At 48.3% G+C, this 16,223-nt stretch overlaps 1 protein-coding gene across 1 annotated transcript; it reads left to right on the top strand.

Moving 5' to 3' along the window:
• The first annotated feature begins 2,375 nt into the window (after positions 1–2,375).
• On the top strand, positions 2,376–6,156 carry NKX2-6 (NK2 homeobox 6). Its single transcript, XM_032288029.1, has 2 exons — positions 2,376–2,649; positions 5,525–6,156. The coding sequence occupies exons 1-2, from the start codon at positions 2,376–2,378 to the stop codon at positions 6,154–6,156; spliced, it is 906 nt and encodes a 301-aa protein (XP_032143920.1).
• The last annotated feature ends 10,067 nt before the right edge of the window (positions 6,157–16,223 follow it).

Raw genomic sequence — 16,223 nt, 5'->3', positions numbered from 1 at the left:
GAAAATATTGACAAGGATGAAAATTAAAGGTACAAGAATAAAGCCTTATTTACAGTGATGTGAAAAAAAGATAATATCTAAAATATAAAAACAGTCTATTATGGTCTATCCATAACATAAAATATTAGATTGCTATTTTCAATTATATTTGTTTTAAAAATTCTAAATATGAACTAGACATGATTATGATGTAAATTTAAATATATACAAACTCACATATACACTATGAGCTCATATATGCAAAAATAAAGAGAAGAAGGTGCACGAAAATGTTATCCCTGGATGGATATTTTCCTTTAACTTTTCTTCACTTTTTCCAAGGTGCCCATGATTACTTTTATCAGAAAAATAAAATCCAAATAAATGTATGGGTCATCACAAGATTTTGAGATCTCTAAGAGCAAAGGATGTCTATTTCAAAAAGAAAGAAAGAAAAGGTTTATTGTCTTGGTTTACAGGCTAGTCTGGTCCTGCAATTCGGTAAACGATCTGGGTCACCTCTCTGATCTGATGAGAAAGAAAGAGAGAAAGAGAAAGAGAGAGACAGAGAGAGAGAGAAAGAACGCTGAAAATATTTGGGTATTGCTTTGATGTAAAGATTAAATGTTACCATGCATAAGAAATCATTAGTTGGTAGCCGAACAATGAGATTTGCTGAGATTTTGCATAAATCTTTGTAAGCAATTTTGCACCCATTAGCCTGCGGAGATGAGTTGGGTTTATCTGGATTTCAGGAGATAATAATATCCAAACAGCTATTGTAACATTGAATTCACATAAGAAGGTTTAAGAAGCATTTGAGGCCTGTGAGATGGCTCACACCTGTAATCCCAGCACTTTGGGAGGCCGAGGTGGGGAGATGGGCACATTGCTTGAGCTCAGGAGTTCAAGACCAGCTTAAGCAACATGGTTAAACCCCATCTCTACAATAAATAAATGGCCAGGTTTAGTGGCATCTGTGGTCCCACCTACTCAGGAGGCTGAGGTCGGAGGATCAGTGAGCCCGGGCAGAGACTGCAGCCATGATCTGGGCACTGCACTGCTGCCTGGGAAACAGAGGCAGACCCTGTCTCAAAAGAAGAAGGAGGAGGAGGGGGAGGAGGAGGGGGAGGAGGAGATGGAAGGAAGGAAGGAAGGAAAGAAGGAAAAAGAAAAAAAAATGGATCTGAAATCCCCAAAAGAACTCTAAAGAGATCTCACTGTGATTAAAACACAGTTTTTAAGCCTCCTTCGACTCTGCTGACACCAAATCATGTTTCCTTGATCCAGGCCCCCTGAGTAGTAACAGCAGGGGCTGGATCTGTTGGTGCTATATCCGCGTTGGTAACCATTGTACCACACTGCCCCATTCACTCGGTGCCCACTGTATCCGAGGGCCTTTTCAGGAGATTTAGTGCCAATCAAATCTTCCCAGCCCTCCGGCGGGCGCCGCGTTTATACACGCACACACGCTGACACGCACACACGCTGGCACGCTCCAGGCAATCCGCTTTAAGGAGATACAGGTGAGGAAGAGAAGGAACGTGGGGACGCCAAGGGCGACAGTAGACCCCCTCTGACCACTTTGCACGGGCCGCAGCGATGGCCTTCCCTTCTCCCTCACCATTCTCGAAGCCCTCTAAAAGGCCGAGGGCTCCCTAGATGTAGCCCCTACACCCATTCCTCGATCTCGGGGCTGAGACGCTGCTCCTGGGAAGTGGCGGGTCGAGACTCTGCAGACCGGGACTCGGTTCGAAGAGGGGCTTCCACCTCAATATAGGCGGTCCGGCCTCTGCGCTCGTAAGATCCCAGTGAGCATCTTAAATCCCGCGGGCCCTCAGCTGTCTCTGTCTTAGCTTTCCTCTGCCATAAGAATGCAGAGTTGAGCTAAGACCAAGCTGGATGGACCGGATCGGGTTGCACAGAAAGGACTCCACCCACTATCCCCGCACGTCCACCAGGAGGGTCCCCGTGGACCCGAGGTTGACCTCAGATGCACCCGCTAGTACCATATTGACGAAGATCCGAGTCGCGCGCAGCACTGTCTCTCCACGTTTTCTTAGCTTTTGAGAACCGTCAGTAAGAATCAAACCTCCCAGGAGGGCGACTGAGGACTGGAGAGGATTAGACGGGCGCGGGAAGAAGGCGCTGGGGTAGGAAGGTGCAGAGTTAGCACGTGGTTTCTGCGAGAACCAATGGGGGGCTACCGTCTTGTCACCCGGCCCTGGACCCGGGCCCGCCGGGATGGCCCAGAGGAAGGCGCGGTCTGGGAAGCTGGGCGTCTGTCCCAGGGCTTGGGTTTGTCTGCGGAGCCTGCAGCGACAGGACGGGAAACTCGTGGTGCCGCGCCTCACCAGGACCAGGCACTCCTCGGCCCCGCCCCACCCGCCTTCGGGATGCTGCTGAGCCGGGTCACCTCCACCCCCTTCTCGGTCAAAGACATCCTGCGGCTGGAGCAAGAGCAGCGCAGCCCCGCGGCTTCTCCACACCCGGGGGTGCGGAAGAGCCCGGAAAACCTTCAGTACCTGAGAATGGACCCGGAGCCGCGAGGGTCAGAGGTTCACAACGCTGGTGGCAGCGTAGGTGACAGAAGGCAGGACGGATCGGGGCCTCTTGGGAGTCCCTGTGAGGCAGTCTTGGAGATGGACGGGGAACGGATTGGGGAGCCACGTGAGTAAGCACTCAGGTCTTGTGTCCTACAGGGGGAATATGGGTAGGTGGGGTTGGGGGGTGATCCACGGTTGCGTGGGGAAAATGCGCCTTCTATCTCCTGGGTTTGAGACTCTCTCGCCATTTTCTCTCACTTGAGGAGTTCAAGAAAAAGGCCTCTGAACCCCATTCCCACCCTCTCCTGATAACCAGTGTGCTTCACATGCCCCTGACGAAATTAAGGCCCTGAATCTTAAGGATTCACTTTTCCGAAATCCGCTCCTCTGATTCCCACAAACGCATCGCTCCCACTCGCAGTCACAGTGCCCAGAACCTCCACCTTCTCACCTCCACAGCGAAACCCTCCGCCGAGTCTTAGCCGTGCCAGTCACCACGGTGCTTCCCTGTCATCACCCTGGTATCTCTCTACCCTCAAACCGTTTGCAAAAGAATGTGGCCATCAAAACAGTGGAACCCTCGTGGCTCCGAGGCCACTACTAACTGGGCCCTTTCTTGCGGGCCTGGCCAGGGCCCCCCATGCCTCCTCATGGATTTTTCGTCTGGAAGACGGAAGCTGGGGAGCGGATAGCATTCAATTCTTCCCAAGTGGAAGGCCCTGTTGGCGCAGGGTTCTCCGCGTCAGGGAGAATGTTAAAGGCCGCCAGGGTTTCCTCTGCCCTGGGACACGTCTCTGGTCGAGTCTCATCGCCTGAATCCGAAGGCGCAACCACACACCACAATGCGGCGAGGCCCACGCACCTGTGTCCAGCAGCTGGTAGGGAAGGGGCTGGCGGGGAGCTGTGTTGCGTCGATCCGGAAGGCTTTGGCTGCAGAGGCCAGACAGTTGGAGGGATGAAAACGCCGCCTTCCTCTCTCCAAACCTCAGCACCTCGCTCGGCCTTCTCAACGCCGGGGCCCCAGGTAGCGCCCCGCAGGACAGGCCTCCTCTGCCAGACTGTGCCGTGACGCCTTCATTAAAGGCACAAACTAATGAAATAAATCAAGGCGCTAGATCGGAGTTATTCACTGGCTTGCAGGCCAGTTATTCACTAACTCCAGAAGCCGGACAACATTATCTGCTGTGTTCGCCAAGAAGCTGATAGGTTTTCTGCAGCGGATTTTAAATTCTCTTGGCGTTGGGCAGCCAGCTAGGTTATCACTTCGGCTCTGCTGACAAAGGATCACGTTCCTTCGACCACCGCAGTCTCCTCGCAGCCCATGATATTTGCTGCGCCTTCTTCCTCCCCCTGGAAACCAAATCCTGGGCGCGTCTCTTCTGCTGCAGCCGTGGACACTGCTGAGGAGGGACCGGAGGCCGGCTCCAGGAACTGAGCCCGGGGCCGCGGGGCAATCCGGATCGGGAAGGCACCTTCGGTGGGCTTCACACCCTCCTCCATCACAACCGTCCCACCTCGCCCTCAAGAACTCCAGGACTGTGACCAGGAGGGCGCAGAGTGCTGGTGTGTCCTGCACTTCTGTGCAGCCCCAGCCTGAGTGGTCTGTGGCTTTGAGATGGGGTCCTCCTTGCTCTGCACCCTGGCTGAAGGCCAGTTGTTACCTTTCCTTGTGCTAAGAAAACAAACCTTCCTCAGGATTTTTCCTCTTTGCTAGGGGAGATGGCCTCAGTTTATCTGAGCACAGGCATCACTGAAGGAAGTCGTTCTTGACTCAAACTTTAAATACCAAACAGCTCCATCCCCCAGGAGATCATGCCAGTGCCTTGGGTATTAGGAGTCTAGTTTCAATCGCACTGGCTCTAAATAGGCCTGTCCTTGTCCCCTCTTGCTGTGAACTTGCATCCCCTCCATGCTCCTGGTTTTCTCCTGGCATGAGATCCCATGTAAACTCAGCGTTCCCTTTTATCCACCGTTAGGGTCAAACGCGGCTTAAACCCAGACAGTAGAGAGGTGAGAAGGGAGAAAAATGCTGCATCTTGGTGGGCACAGTCTCAGCTGTAGAGGTCTCCCCGGGTGAAAGGAGGACTTCAGGGTGAAGCCCACACCACCTGCTTGCCAGAAAGACCCCAAAGGAGGGACAGGCTACTTTTTAAGAAGCCAAATGTGGACCTCAACTTTATGCATCTCTCAAAGAGAACCTCAGTTTCCGAGCCTAGAATCAGGAGCCAGGAAATATTTTGTTTTCATCATATATTGTTAATTTGGATTAAAAGCGTCACATCCAAGAAAGCTGGGATGCATCCCTGGTGCTGGTGGAGTACTTCATCACAAAGACAAGAGTGTGCGCAAAAGTGGGGTGAAGGCGGAGACACTCAAGGCTCCTGCTCCTAGACTTGGAGCCGGGTTTCATGCAGTGTGCTTGGGGCTGCAAAGGAAAATGAGGCAGATGGGAGCCTCCTGAGAGCCTGTCACCGAGTCTGCACCTTCTTGTCACCCAGCCTTCTCTCTGTTTTTCTTTTCTTACTTCCTCTTCATCCTTTTCCTCCTCCTCTTCTTCCTCCTCCTCTTCCCCTTCCTCCTTCTTCTCCTTCTTTCTGTACTTCCAAGGAGGGTCCAAAATCTCCCCAATCTGATAGACACCCCTACTCACACTTGTTCCTCACAGCGAATGTTTACCAAACTGGACCATGCACACACATTCTAAGAAGCAAATGGGGCTGCCTTAACTCTTTATCCAGAGTTTACCTTTTGGAAAAGGACGCATACACCGGGGACCGTAGGGCTTCACAATTTACTTTCCAGCAGTACCATATAAAAGTGGCAGAGCTTGGAGGGAAGGAACACTGAGACAGTCCTGGGACAGGGTTGGGGGGCAGTAGGAGGGAGGAGGAGGGCGCAGGGTGAAGCCTTCCAGGGAGAGGAGAGTCTTGAAAACTAAGTAGGAACTGCTCAGGTGAGCCTTAGGCTGGGCGCTGATGTGTCCCTTCCTATGCTTTTAGAGCCCGGCCTGAGCGCGGCCTCGCCCCTCGGCGGTGGGACCAGGGTGCCAGAGCGTGGCGTTGGCAACAGCGGCGACAGCGTGCGGGGCGGCCGCTCGGAGCAACCCAAGGCACGGCAGCGGCGGAAGCCGCGCGTGCTCTTCTCACAGGCGCAGGTGCTGGGCCTGGAGCGGCGCTTCAAGCAGCAGCGGTACCTATCGGCGCCCGAGCGCGAGCACCTGGCCAGCGCGCTGCAGCTCACGTCCACGCAGGTCAAGATCTGGTTCCAGAACCGACGCTACAAGTGCAAGAGACAGCGCCAGGACAAGTCGCTGGAACTGGCCGGCCACCCTCTAGCGCCGCGCCGGGTGGCGGTGCCGGTGCTGGTGCGCGATGGCAAGCCCTGCCTGGGCCCCGGGCCGGGCGCTCCCGCCTTCCCCAGCCCCTACGGCGCCGCGGTGTCGCCCTATTCCTGCTACGGAGGCTACACCGGAGCACCCTACGGCGCAGGCTACGGTGGCTGCTACGCGGGCGCGCCCTCGGGTCCTGCGCCACACACATCACTGACCAGCGCGGGCTTCGGATCCGGTGGCCCGAGTGCCACCCCGCAGGGACATCTGGCAGCCACGCTGCAGGGCGTCAGGGCCTGGTGAGGCGCCTCCGCTTGACTCTGCCCACCAGGGCCAGCAGCTCGGTGCCCTCCCCTCCGCCTGCAGGTCGCGACAGGGACGAGGGGATGCGGCGGTGGAGGGAAGCAGCTACCCAATGGCACTTCTTTATGGAGCGATCTCTGGAACTGCAATCTGCACCAGAGTCACCCAGCTAACGGCCCTGCCTAGGACGTTCTTCCCCCAAAAGGCAACGTCTCCACCGGTCACCCACCAAGCAAAACAGGGGCTGAAGAAAACGGCGGCTGGATGGCAGTTTAGGGTGTGGGAGCAGTACTGAGGCACGTGACCTTTGGGACTTCAGCCCCAGGGGCCTGAGAGGCTCTTGAATGTGTACGCAGTGGCGGCGGAGCATTGCGAGTGAATGGAGATGGTGATCTAGCCGGCCTACCAACCCCCGATTAATGACAGCAGGAGGGGGAAGAAAGAGAAAAAGACCAGAGTGCGGGAAAGGGGCTGGAAAGCCGGGAACTTAAGGATCCAGGAGGTTCAGGAAGAAGAACCTTCCTTGAGCCTCCTTCTGTGGGGTGTAAACATCCCCCCAAGGCTGCTCCTGTGGGGACTCTGTTAATCCAGAGGAATGCTCTTTTCTGGCCACAGTTGCTCTCCTGGAAGTAGGCTCTACCTTCCGGTCCCTTTCACTATCATGCATTTTATCTCTTTGTACAGCACAGCATCTCCAATAAATACACGACCTAAGTGTGTGTGTGTGGTTGCGTGTGTGTAGGCCGCTAGAACGGATATTTGCCATTACCTTGAAACAATTTCGAATTAAAGTGAAAATGAAGCCCAGAAGTGCTGGGTAAACAAAACCGATTCAGTCCTGGAAGCAGGTTTCCTAATTTGTTCCCTCACACTCCTCTCTCCCTCTTTGTAGGTTTTCTTCGGAGCATCAGCAGTTTCTAAGTTCTGTGCCAGGTAAAGAGGCCTCCAAGTGCCCCCCAAAGTCATAAAAAGATGAATAGAAAGCCTGACCTTTAGGCTTTCTAAAATTGTGAAATTTTGACATCTTCACCCCCATATATCTGAGGTCATGCAAATTCAAGAATGAAAATAAACTCATTTTATTCATACGGACATGGGATCAAATAGAAAACATGTGTTTGGTGAGAGACAGATTTTATAGAAAATTTAGTAGGAAAATCTGGCCTTTATTCCCCCTTGGATTGCATTTTTAGATAATGAAAACTCTAATTATTCATCCCGCAGGGCTACTGACTTATTGAAGTTTAAATTCTCTTATTTGATAAATTCCCATATTTAATTCCAATGTCCTACCCCTGAATTTTCTCATTTCTGATATGGCCTGGTTGTTTTACTAAAGTGAGAAGCAGACTGCTTGAGGGTAGGTAAACTATACCTGACTGTTGATAGCGTTCATCCCTTAAAGTGTATATTTGTTTAAGCTTAAAAAAAAGTAGTCATTAATTTTTTCACTATCATTTTCTTACGTTTTCTCTCCTTTGGGTTTTTACCACTTATCTCTTTTCTTTCTTTCTTTTTTAATTGAGCTATGGTCTTGCTCTGTTGCCCAGGCTGGGGTGTAGTGGCATGCTATTATCATAGCTCCTGTAGCCTGCATCTCCCAGGCTTGAACCATCTTCCCACCTCAGCCTTCCAAGCAGCTGGGACTATAGGTGCATGCCATCACACCCAGCTAATTTTTTTTTTTTATTTTGTGTAGAGAGAGGGTCTCCCTATGATGCCCAGGCTGGTTCAAGTGATCTCCCGCCTCAGCTTCTCAAAGTCTTGGGATTACAGATGTGAGTCACAGAGCCCAACCCTTATTTCTCCATGTTCACTGCTAATAAAAGTGTGTTCAGAAACATTTCACAGTATCTTTCTTCCCCTTCCCCTCCACCCCCGCCCCTCGATGGAGACTTGTTCTGTTAGCCAGGTGGAGTGCAGTGGTGCAATTTCAGCTCACTGCAACCTCTGCCTCCCAGGTTTAAGCAATTCTCCTGCCTCAGCCTCCTGACTAGCTAGGATTACAGGCTTCTACCACCATGCTCGGCTAATTTTTGTAGTTTTAGTAGAGATGGGGTTTCACCATGCTGGCCAGGCTGGTCTCGAACTCCTGACTTTGTGATCTGCCTGCCTCAGACTCCCAAAGTGCTGGGATTACAGGCGTGAGCCACCGCGCCCAGCCCCCGACAGTATCTTTCAATTATACTGTTGTGCCCCAGGATTAAAATTCATATTTTAAATTTAGGAATATCAGTGAGTCAATTTGGTCAACAAAGCTGAGGAAAACAAAGTGGAGATTATACTGAAAATCTCCATCTTAAGAGTATTGTCATAGAGTGCTACGCTCTTCTTTCACTTAGGAGGTCATGCCTTACAGGAGCAGCAGTCTCACCCTTAGACACTGGCCTTAGATCCATGACAGGTGAGTCTCAGTCCAACGCTGCCACTGAGATATAATCTGTTCAGCCCTCAAGGGTTAAGTGGGTTTTATTAAACGTTTCTATTATCAGATTCTAAAATGCTATACGTTAATTTTTAAAAAATCCTCTAGGTTAGATATCTACCCCAAAAATATAGGTCACTGTAGTTTGGATTGAGAAATACTTGGCACAGAGTAGGAAATTAATCAATGTTATTTCCTTTACCCTCTCACCCTCTTCTAACATAGAATAGTAACAGAAGAAGCAGTTACTATATATGTGATGTTTCAATAACCTTGTCTCTGGAGTTAGGCTGAGTGAAAGATTCCCATGCCTTCTCTACACCTCTGTGACCACAGGGAGAGGTACAGGAATATCAGGGGTGGTTGGGTCAAGGCTCAGAGTGAAGGGGGAAAGAAAGAGGCTCAGTTTAATCATCAGTAACTCAGTCATTGCTGAACATTCCTGGTAGGGACAGAAGAAAAAAAAAATAAAATTTGGCGGCCACTCTCAAGGAATGTATTTTCTAATTGGGAAAGCAAAGACCAACTCGAGGAAGGTATCTAAAAATACAGCGTGGAATATGCTACATGTCAAATAGGACAGACATTAAGCTCACTCGAGAGAGAAAGAAAATCCAGCCCAAGCTGGGGTGCTTAGAGAAGGCTACACAGAGGATGGGGGTTAATACTGGTGATTACCATGGGAATGACACTGTTTACTGAGAGAGGCTCCAAGACAGCTCTAGGACTTTGGAATGGAGAAAAGAAATGGGTATGTGCCAAAGCCAGAGCCATATTTTATAGTAGTTTGAGATACAATTCAAGCTGGCTCTAGAACAACTGTATTCAGTTGGCTGAAGGGGTTTGGGAGGCGGGAAGGGGTGTCAGTTACATGTACACCCAAGATCCTTTAGATGTTCCATTTTCCTGTCACATTTTTTGTTATGATCCCCAGATTGTTGTGGCATCTATATTTGGCTGGCAAAAAAAAAAAAAAAAAAAAAAAAAAAACCCTATAACAAAAACCTTGTCCATGTGCAATCCACGTGGCTTTTCCTTCAGACCACAGCAAGGAAGTCTGAGATTCACAGGACAGCAAAGATTTCATTCCTAAAGGAGAGTGAAGGAAAGCTCTCTTCCCCCATCTCCCCACTCTCTGCCTGTCAAGATCACTTTAAAACGCATGGCTCTCCCAACTCATCAAGCCCATCCCCAGCTGCCTGTCTTCCGTCTCCGTAATCTCTCCTCTGCACTGAAAGCTGCCCTTTTTTGTGTGTCTCTTACCGACAACTGCTTATCCTCTGCAGAGCTTTTACCAGGGAGCCGCTCTGTAAGCAATCAGCCTCTTATCTCCATCGCTCACTCCAGTCACCTCTTAATGTTCACAAGTTCCCCAAATGGGAAGTAATTGACCTCTAAACAAAACAAAAAAGCTCTCAGAGAGATAGCAGAGGTTCCTTTCCTGACTGTCCCAGGGCTAGGGGTCTCACCTAGGCCAGGTGGATAAGTCAATAAAGTTGCAGACTCTCTGGCTCCCTGTCTTTCCCTTCCCATCCCCGCCCCACTCCAAGCCAGCTCCATCCTGATACCATCTACAAGTCAGATGGAGTCTAATTCTAGATCACAGGCTTGCCAGAGATTCCTAGTATTTATTTTTTGTGATGCTGTCATTATTATGATTAACGTAATCATTATTATGATTTGAGGAACGCATATTTAAATCTTTTAAAATTCCATTTGAAATGTGTTTACAACCCTCAATGTTTATGCCAGCTCTTTATTATTTTATTGGCTCAGTAACTGGCCCTTTTTATTTTTCACAAAACAAGGGAACTCTCAGGCTCAAAAGCTGTGCTCCTCCCTGCCCTTTCCCTGAAGAAGAGTCCAGAGACAGAGGAGGGAGAAAAACTTGAGTTAGGACTTGTTTCATGCTAGTCCCAGTTCCACTGAGAACATGCTCTGTGACTTTGAGTAAGCCTCCTAACCTCTCTGGGCTTCATTCTCCACAGCTATAAAATTAAGGAGATGGATCTCTGAGGCTGTTGTTCTAATGTGGGGTGGCTTCCTATTGATTTCAGATGCCTTTAATTTTTTAAAATTATGAGATAGATCATAAATCCAGAAGACTATATAAAACACATGTGCAGTTTAAAGAATACCTGTAAAGTGAACACAGACGGAACTCCCACTTAAAGCAAGAAACGTGGGATGCCAGCTCCCCAGCAGCCCTTCTTCCCACACCCCTCCCAGAATGCCATCCCTTTCCGCCTCCTCCCGCCAAAGGAGGTATCAGTTACTCTGACTTCTCTTTAATAGTAATAAAGAGAATAATGAACAGGCTTCTCTTCATGGATTAACCAGGCTTCTCTCTTCGTATTTACCCATATGAACACAACTCTTAACAAATATGGTTTAATTTTGCTGGATTTTGAATGTTCTATAGGTAGAATCATACTACATACTTCTTTTTCTTTTCCATTTTTCGTTTGTTTGTTTTTAGACAGGCTGTCACTCTGGTTGGAGTGCAGTGGTATAATCATAGCTCACTGCAGCCTTGAACTCCTGGGCTCAAGAGATCTTCCTGCTGCAGCCTCCCAGGTACCTGGGACTACAGGCACACACCACTGCACCTGGCTAATTTTTAAAAAAAATAATTTTTGTGTGTAGAGACAGGGTCTGGCTATATCGCCCAGGCCGGTCTCAAACTCCTGGCATCAAGCGATCCTCCTGCCTCAGCCTCCCAAAGCACTGGGATTACAGGCAGGAGCTACAGCACCCAGCTGTGCATGTATTCTTTCATGACTTGCTTCCTTTATTTAACTTCATGTTGTGAGATTTGTTCATACTGTGGTGTACAGCTTCTGTTTGCTTGTTTTCATTGCTACATTGTGTCCGATTGAATGCAGGTAACTCAATGTATGTATTTTATTGAAAATGTAGGGAGTTTCCAAGTGCAGATTGTAACAGATTTGTGTTGGCAGTACCCTGTCTCACAGGTACAGCGGGATTCCATAGCTGGAATATGTCCTGGGCTGTATTGCACTTTTGTGACTTGCTGGCAAGCATCCATCCTCTGATAGATTTCTATTTATATAACAAATAACAGCCTTGCACTGGCATATCCTTTGAACTACGGTATGATCGCATTTGGTACTTACCATCCACGCAAGGCAGAATATATTACTACTCCAATCCACGAAGTAAGAGTCCAAGGGTGAGAAGGGTGACAGCAACACTGTGAGTTGGTGACGGAACTGGGAACAGACCCTGGGCCCTCTGTCCTCTGGCCCTGGGTTCCTTCCACTGAATTCTCCACAAGGAGTTCTCATCCTCATACAAATTAGGAGACTATTGACTGACACTTTCTTTCTGTGCTGAGCAAAAATGTATGAGAGGTAGGAGCCCTTTGGAAAGCATGAAGAGGGGAGAACTATGAAGCAAGATGCCAGAAAGGGTGGGGAGGGAAGGGACAGATACAACTGTATCTTCCGACGCCAGTGGGTAAACACCGTGTGGAGACCCTGGGCTTCTACATTCCCCTTGCCTAAGTCAGTCCACATTTTCCTCTGTGCTTTGAAGCCCTGGGGACAGTGATTCAAGCTTTCAAATGGCCAGCTCTTCCGAATGGGGAGCAATGAGCCCCTGAATGTTTCTTCTCCTCAGTTCCACCTTCCCCCACAGTGGGAAGAGGGCTTCGTGGGAAGCCGATCTGCCTTCCTCCCTGACCCTCTGTTTAGACTTGTCTAGCAACCCCCACACAATCCAAGAGAAAGATGTGGTCTTAGTGACATAGTCCAGATTCCACTGTAAGAAAAGCAAAGATATGCCCAGCAGCCCTGAGCACAAACCTCAGAGTGCTTCTGACTCTGTCCCCGTGGGGCTGCCCTTGTAGACTGCTCTCAGCTAAGCCTGCCTCCTTCCCTTCATGTCACAATGACTCCTGCTTCCTCCCATCGCCAGTCCAGTTTAATTGCCTGAAATCTGAGGGCACAGGATTGAAATCCTAAGCGAGGACTTCAGTGGTCCAAAGGGGATCCTTCCCTTGCACAGCTCCCGTAACCAGCCCATCCCAGAGCCGTCTGGTGCCTCGCCTGGACATTCCTGGGAGAGAGCCTGTCTTAATGCCCCAGTTGGGTTAGGTGCCTCTGGCTTGTAGTCCTGGAGTACCCTGGATGTCTCCACGACAATTAAGTGACTCTCCAGGTCTGTTGTCCTATTTATTTATTTTTATTTACTTATTATTTATTGACACAAAGTTTTTCTCTTGTTGCCCAGGCTGGAGTACAATGGCACGATCTCAGCTCACCACAACCTCTATCTCCCGGGTTCAAGTAATTCTCCTGCCTCAGCCTCCTGAGTAGCTGGGATTACAGGCATGTGCACCACATCTGGCTAATTTTGTATTTTTAATAGGGACAGGGTTTCTCCATATTGGTCAGGCTGTTCTTGAACGCCCAACTTCAGGTGATCCACCTGCCTTGGCCTCCCAAAGTGCTGGGATTACAGGCATGAGCCACCATGCCCGGCCGTCTGTTGTCCTTTTTAAACAATCAGTTTTTTGTTCTTTTTAAGCAATCGATCTGCCCTGTGTATTTCCAACTTGCCCTGTGCCCAACATAGAGTAGGGGCCCCATACCATTTGTTGATTGATCAAATGAGTGAATGACTGTTGGTTGGCTTTTTTGTATGACCTCACAAAGTCTTCATTAAACTTTAGGGCTCTGAGCTGGTTCCTGAGCTGTCAGGTCCTCTAGAAGGGACCTAGCTCTTGGCAGGGATTATCTGACCCCTGATAACAGGGACCCTAAGAATTTCTGTCAGCCAGGATTTATGGCAATGGAGAAAAAGAAAGTTCTTTGTTTGCTTCTTCCAACCATTCTCCTGTAGATCAACTTAAGTTCAATTAGCAAGTATAACGAATAAAGCATTGCAGGTGAATATAAGATCAGTATCATTAAAAAATGTTTACAAGAGACTTATTACATAGTGCAAAGTACTCTTCTATACACTGAAAAAAGGAAGCATAGAGAGCAAGAGAGACCTGTGGATGCAAAGAACATTTAGTCCTATTCTCAAGAAGATTATAAACTGGCAGGTGAGACAGCACCTCTACAGCTAATTAAGCCACATAGAGAACTAGAAGAGGTGCATTATAAACATCGCACAGAAGCACACAGAAGGGAACTATTTATTCAGACTGTGGTCAATAATTCATTCTATTAATTGAATACCTACATTATGATGCCTGTCCAAAAGATGCTTATGATGGGAGACAGTCTGGCTGTCATCCAATGTCTGCTTTCCCTCTTTCCTCTTCAGTTATTGAACAGCAGAGTTTTAGTGAAGCACACAGCCTCCTAGCTAAGGATTATATTTTCCTTACTCTTTTTGCAGCGAGGGATACCCAAATAATTACACTGTAGCCAAAAGGATATATGCAGATGTGAGGGGAGCATCCTCCATGACACAGCCTCCACTTTCCTTCTCTCCTGCTGCTGGCTGGAATACAGATGAAATGGCGAGAGCAGCAGCAGCTATCTTAGATTATGACAGAGCAACAAGGTAGAAGAAGGCTAGGTCCCCACGTTATCACCTCCCACCTGACCATGTGCAATTTCTCCTAACTGGCATCCCTGACAAGCCATTCCCTTTTCTCTCCAAGCCACTCCTCCTGCTTCTCTAGGACTTTTTTAAAAGTATGTTTCTTGATGAAAAGACTTTCAATGTAGTCTTCATTCTTCAACCAGACACACAGAGCTTCAATAATCTATCTCTTCCCTACATTTCCAGTCTCATTTCCTACCAAATTCTTCTGCATGCTTTCTGTTTGCAATCAGCAAACCTCTGGCTCTCCAAAACACACAAGGCATGTCTTCCTCTTTTGGTCTTTCATGCCCAGTTCAACGTCACCCCTTAAGGAAGTCCTCTGAGCTACCCAGTCAAGGACTCCAGTCAGGGTGCTCAGAGCTGTCACAGCTCATGGTTTGTTCCCTGCTGTAGCACACAGTTCACCCTCGAATTGTAGTTGGCTGTTTCCCTAATTGTTCTCCAATAAAACTCTAAGCCACTTGATTGAAGAAATCAATTTTAGCCAATTTTCTTTATTTGTAAACATTTGTACTGAAGTGTAGAATATATAGAGAAAAGTATACAAATAATGCATCTATAGCCAGATAAAATTTCATAAAGTGAATTTCCCATATAATGGGGACGCAGATCATGAAGCAGAATATGAATATCCTCCCCCACAGAAACCCTCTTGTACTGTTTTTATTGCCCAAAGGAAACTACTACCTTGACTTTTTTTTTTCTTCTGAGAAAGAGTCTTTCTCAGGAGTGCAGTGGCACAACCTCAGCTCACTGCAACCTCCAACTCCCTGGTTCAAGTGATTCTCCTGCCTCAGCCTCCCGAGTACTTGGGACTATAGGCACACACCAGCATGCCCAGCTAATTTTTGTATTTTTAGTAGAGGTGGGGTTTCACCATGTTGGCCAGGATGGTCTCAATCTCCTGACCTCGTGATCTGCCCACCTCGGCCTCCCAAAGTGCTGGGATTACAGCCGTGAGCCACCACACCTGGCCTGTCTTGACTTTTAACATCATTTTGCCTATTTTTGAAATAGGCAAAAGTAAACATACGTTGAATCATATGGTATATACTATTTTTGTCTGGTTTCCTTTGCTTTTAACATCATGTGTGTGAGTTTCATCCATGTTGCTGTGGGTGGCTGCAATTCATTCACTCCTATTGCTGTTTGGTTTTCGCTGTATGAACATACCACAGTGGGTGTATCTATTCCACCATGGATGGGCATTTGGGCTGTTTCCAATTTGGAGTTATTCTCATCAGCGCTGCTGTGAACATTCTTGTGCATGTCTTCTGGTGAACATATGAGCACATTTCTGTTGGGTGTGTACTAGGTGTGGCAATTCTGAGTCATGGGATAGGCATATGGCCAGGTTTAGTAGATCTATTTATCTGGAGGAGTTGTGTTAATTTACATTCCCGACAGGAACGTCTGAAAGGTCTGGCTGCTCCACATTCTCACCACCCCTAGTCAGTCGTCTATTCACCCCTCTCCTCTTCCACTTCCTTGCCCAGAACAAGGCAATATCTACAGACAGTGAGAGTACCATGAATATTTGTATAACGGCATATAGTTGACTTGAACCACTGGAGAAGTAGAGGGAGATAAAAATAATGATTGTGTAAACCCATACCAAGTGCTGAGTTCTTGACGTGCTTTACAGTATTTAATCACCATAATCAGTCTCTACACTCTACAGTCCAATGGAGCCCAATAAACTCCCAAATCAGGAAACTAAAGACAAGAGGGTTTAGGAAACTTTTGCAGAATCTCCGTCACTAAGGGTAGCGGTAGAAGCTGAACCTCCAAAGTCCACTTGCTTTCCATTATATTCTGCTGCCTTCTGGCACTCACTAGAATCTGCTGCTCCTATTCTTTAACTACTTAAACATACAGCTCTATTTGCTAGTGATTCAGCACCCAGCATCTGCCTTCTGACTATTGTGGTGTTTTTTTGACCCTGCTATTTTCATCCCAGCCTCAGAGGGAGTGACTCAGAGGGAAATGGTCTAGCCCAAAGAGCACCTTCAGATGTTTCATAAGACTAAGATCTCAGCGACGCCCATGGGGATCT

This window comes from Sapajus apella, unplaced genomic scaffold (genome assembly GCF_009761245.1).
Source record: "Sapajus apella isolate SASKATOON/1434 unplaced genomic scaffold, GSC_monkey_1.0 scaffold21, whole genome shotgun sequence".
Lineage (NCBI taxonomy): Eukaryota > Metazoa > Chordata > Mammalia > Primates > Cebidae > Sapajus > Sapajus apella.
This window is presented reverse-complemented; position numbering and strand designations above follow the sequence as displayed.

Coding starts and splice junctions, on each gene's coding strand:
- NKX2-6 (XM_032288029.1), top strand. CDS start 2,376: ATGCTGCTGAGCCGGGTCACCTCCACCCCCTTCTCGGTCAAAGACATC. Junction 2,650..5,524: donor GGAACGGATTGGGGAGCCAC/GTGAGTAAGCAC, acceptor CTATGCTTTTAG/AGCCCGGCCTGAGCGCGGCC.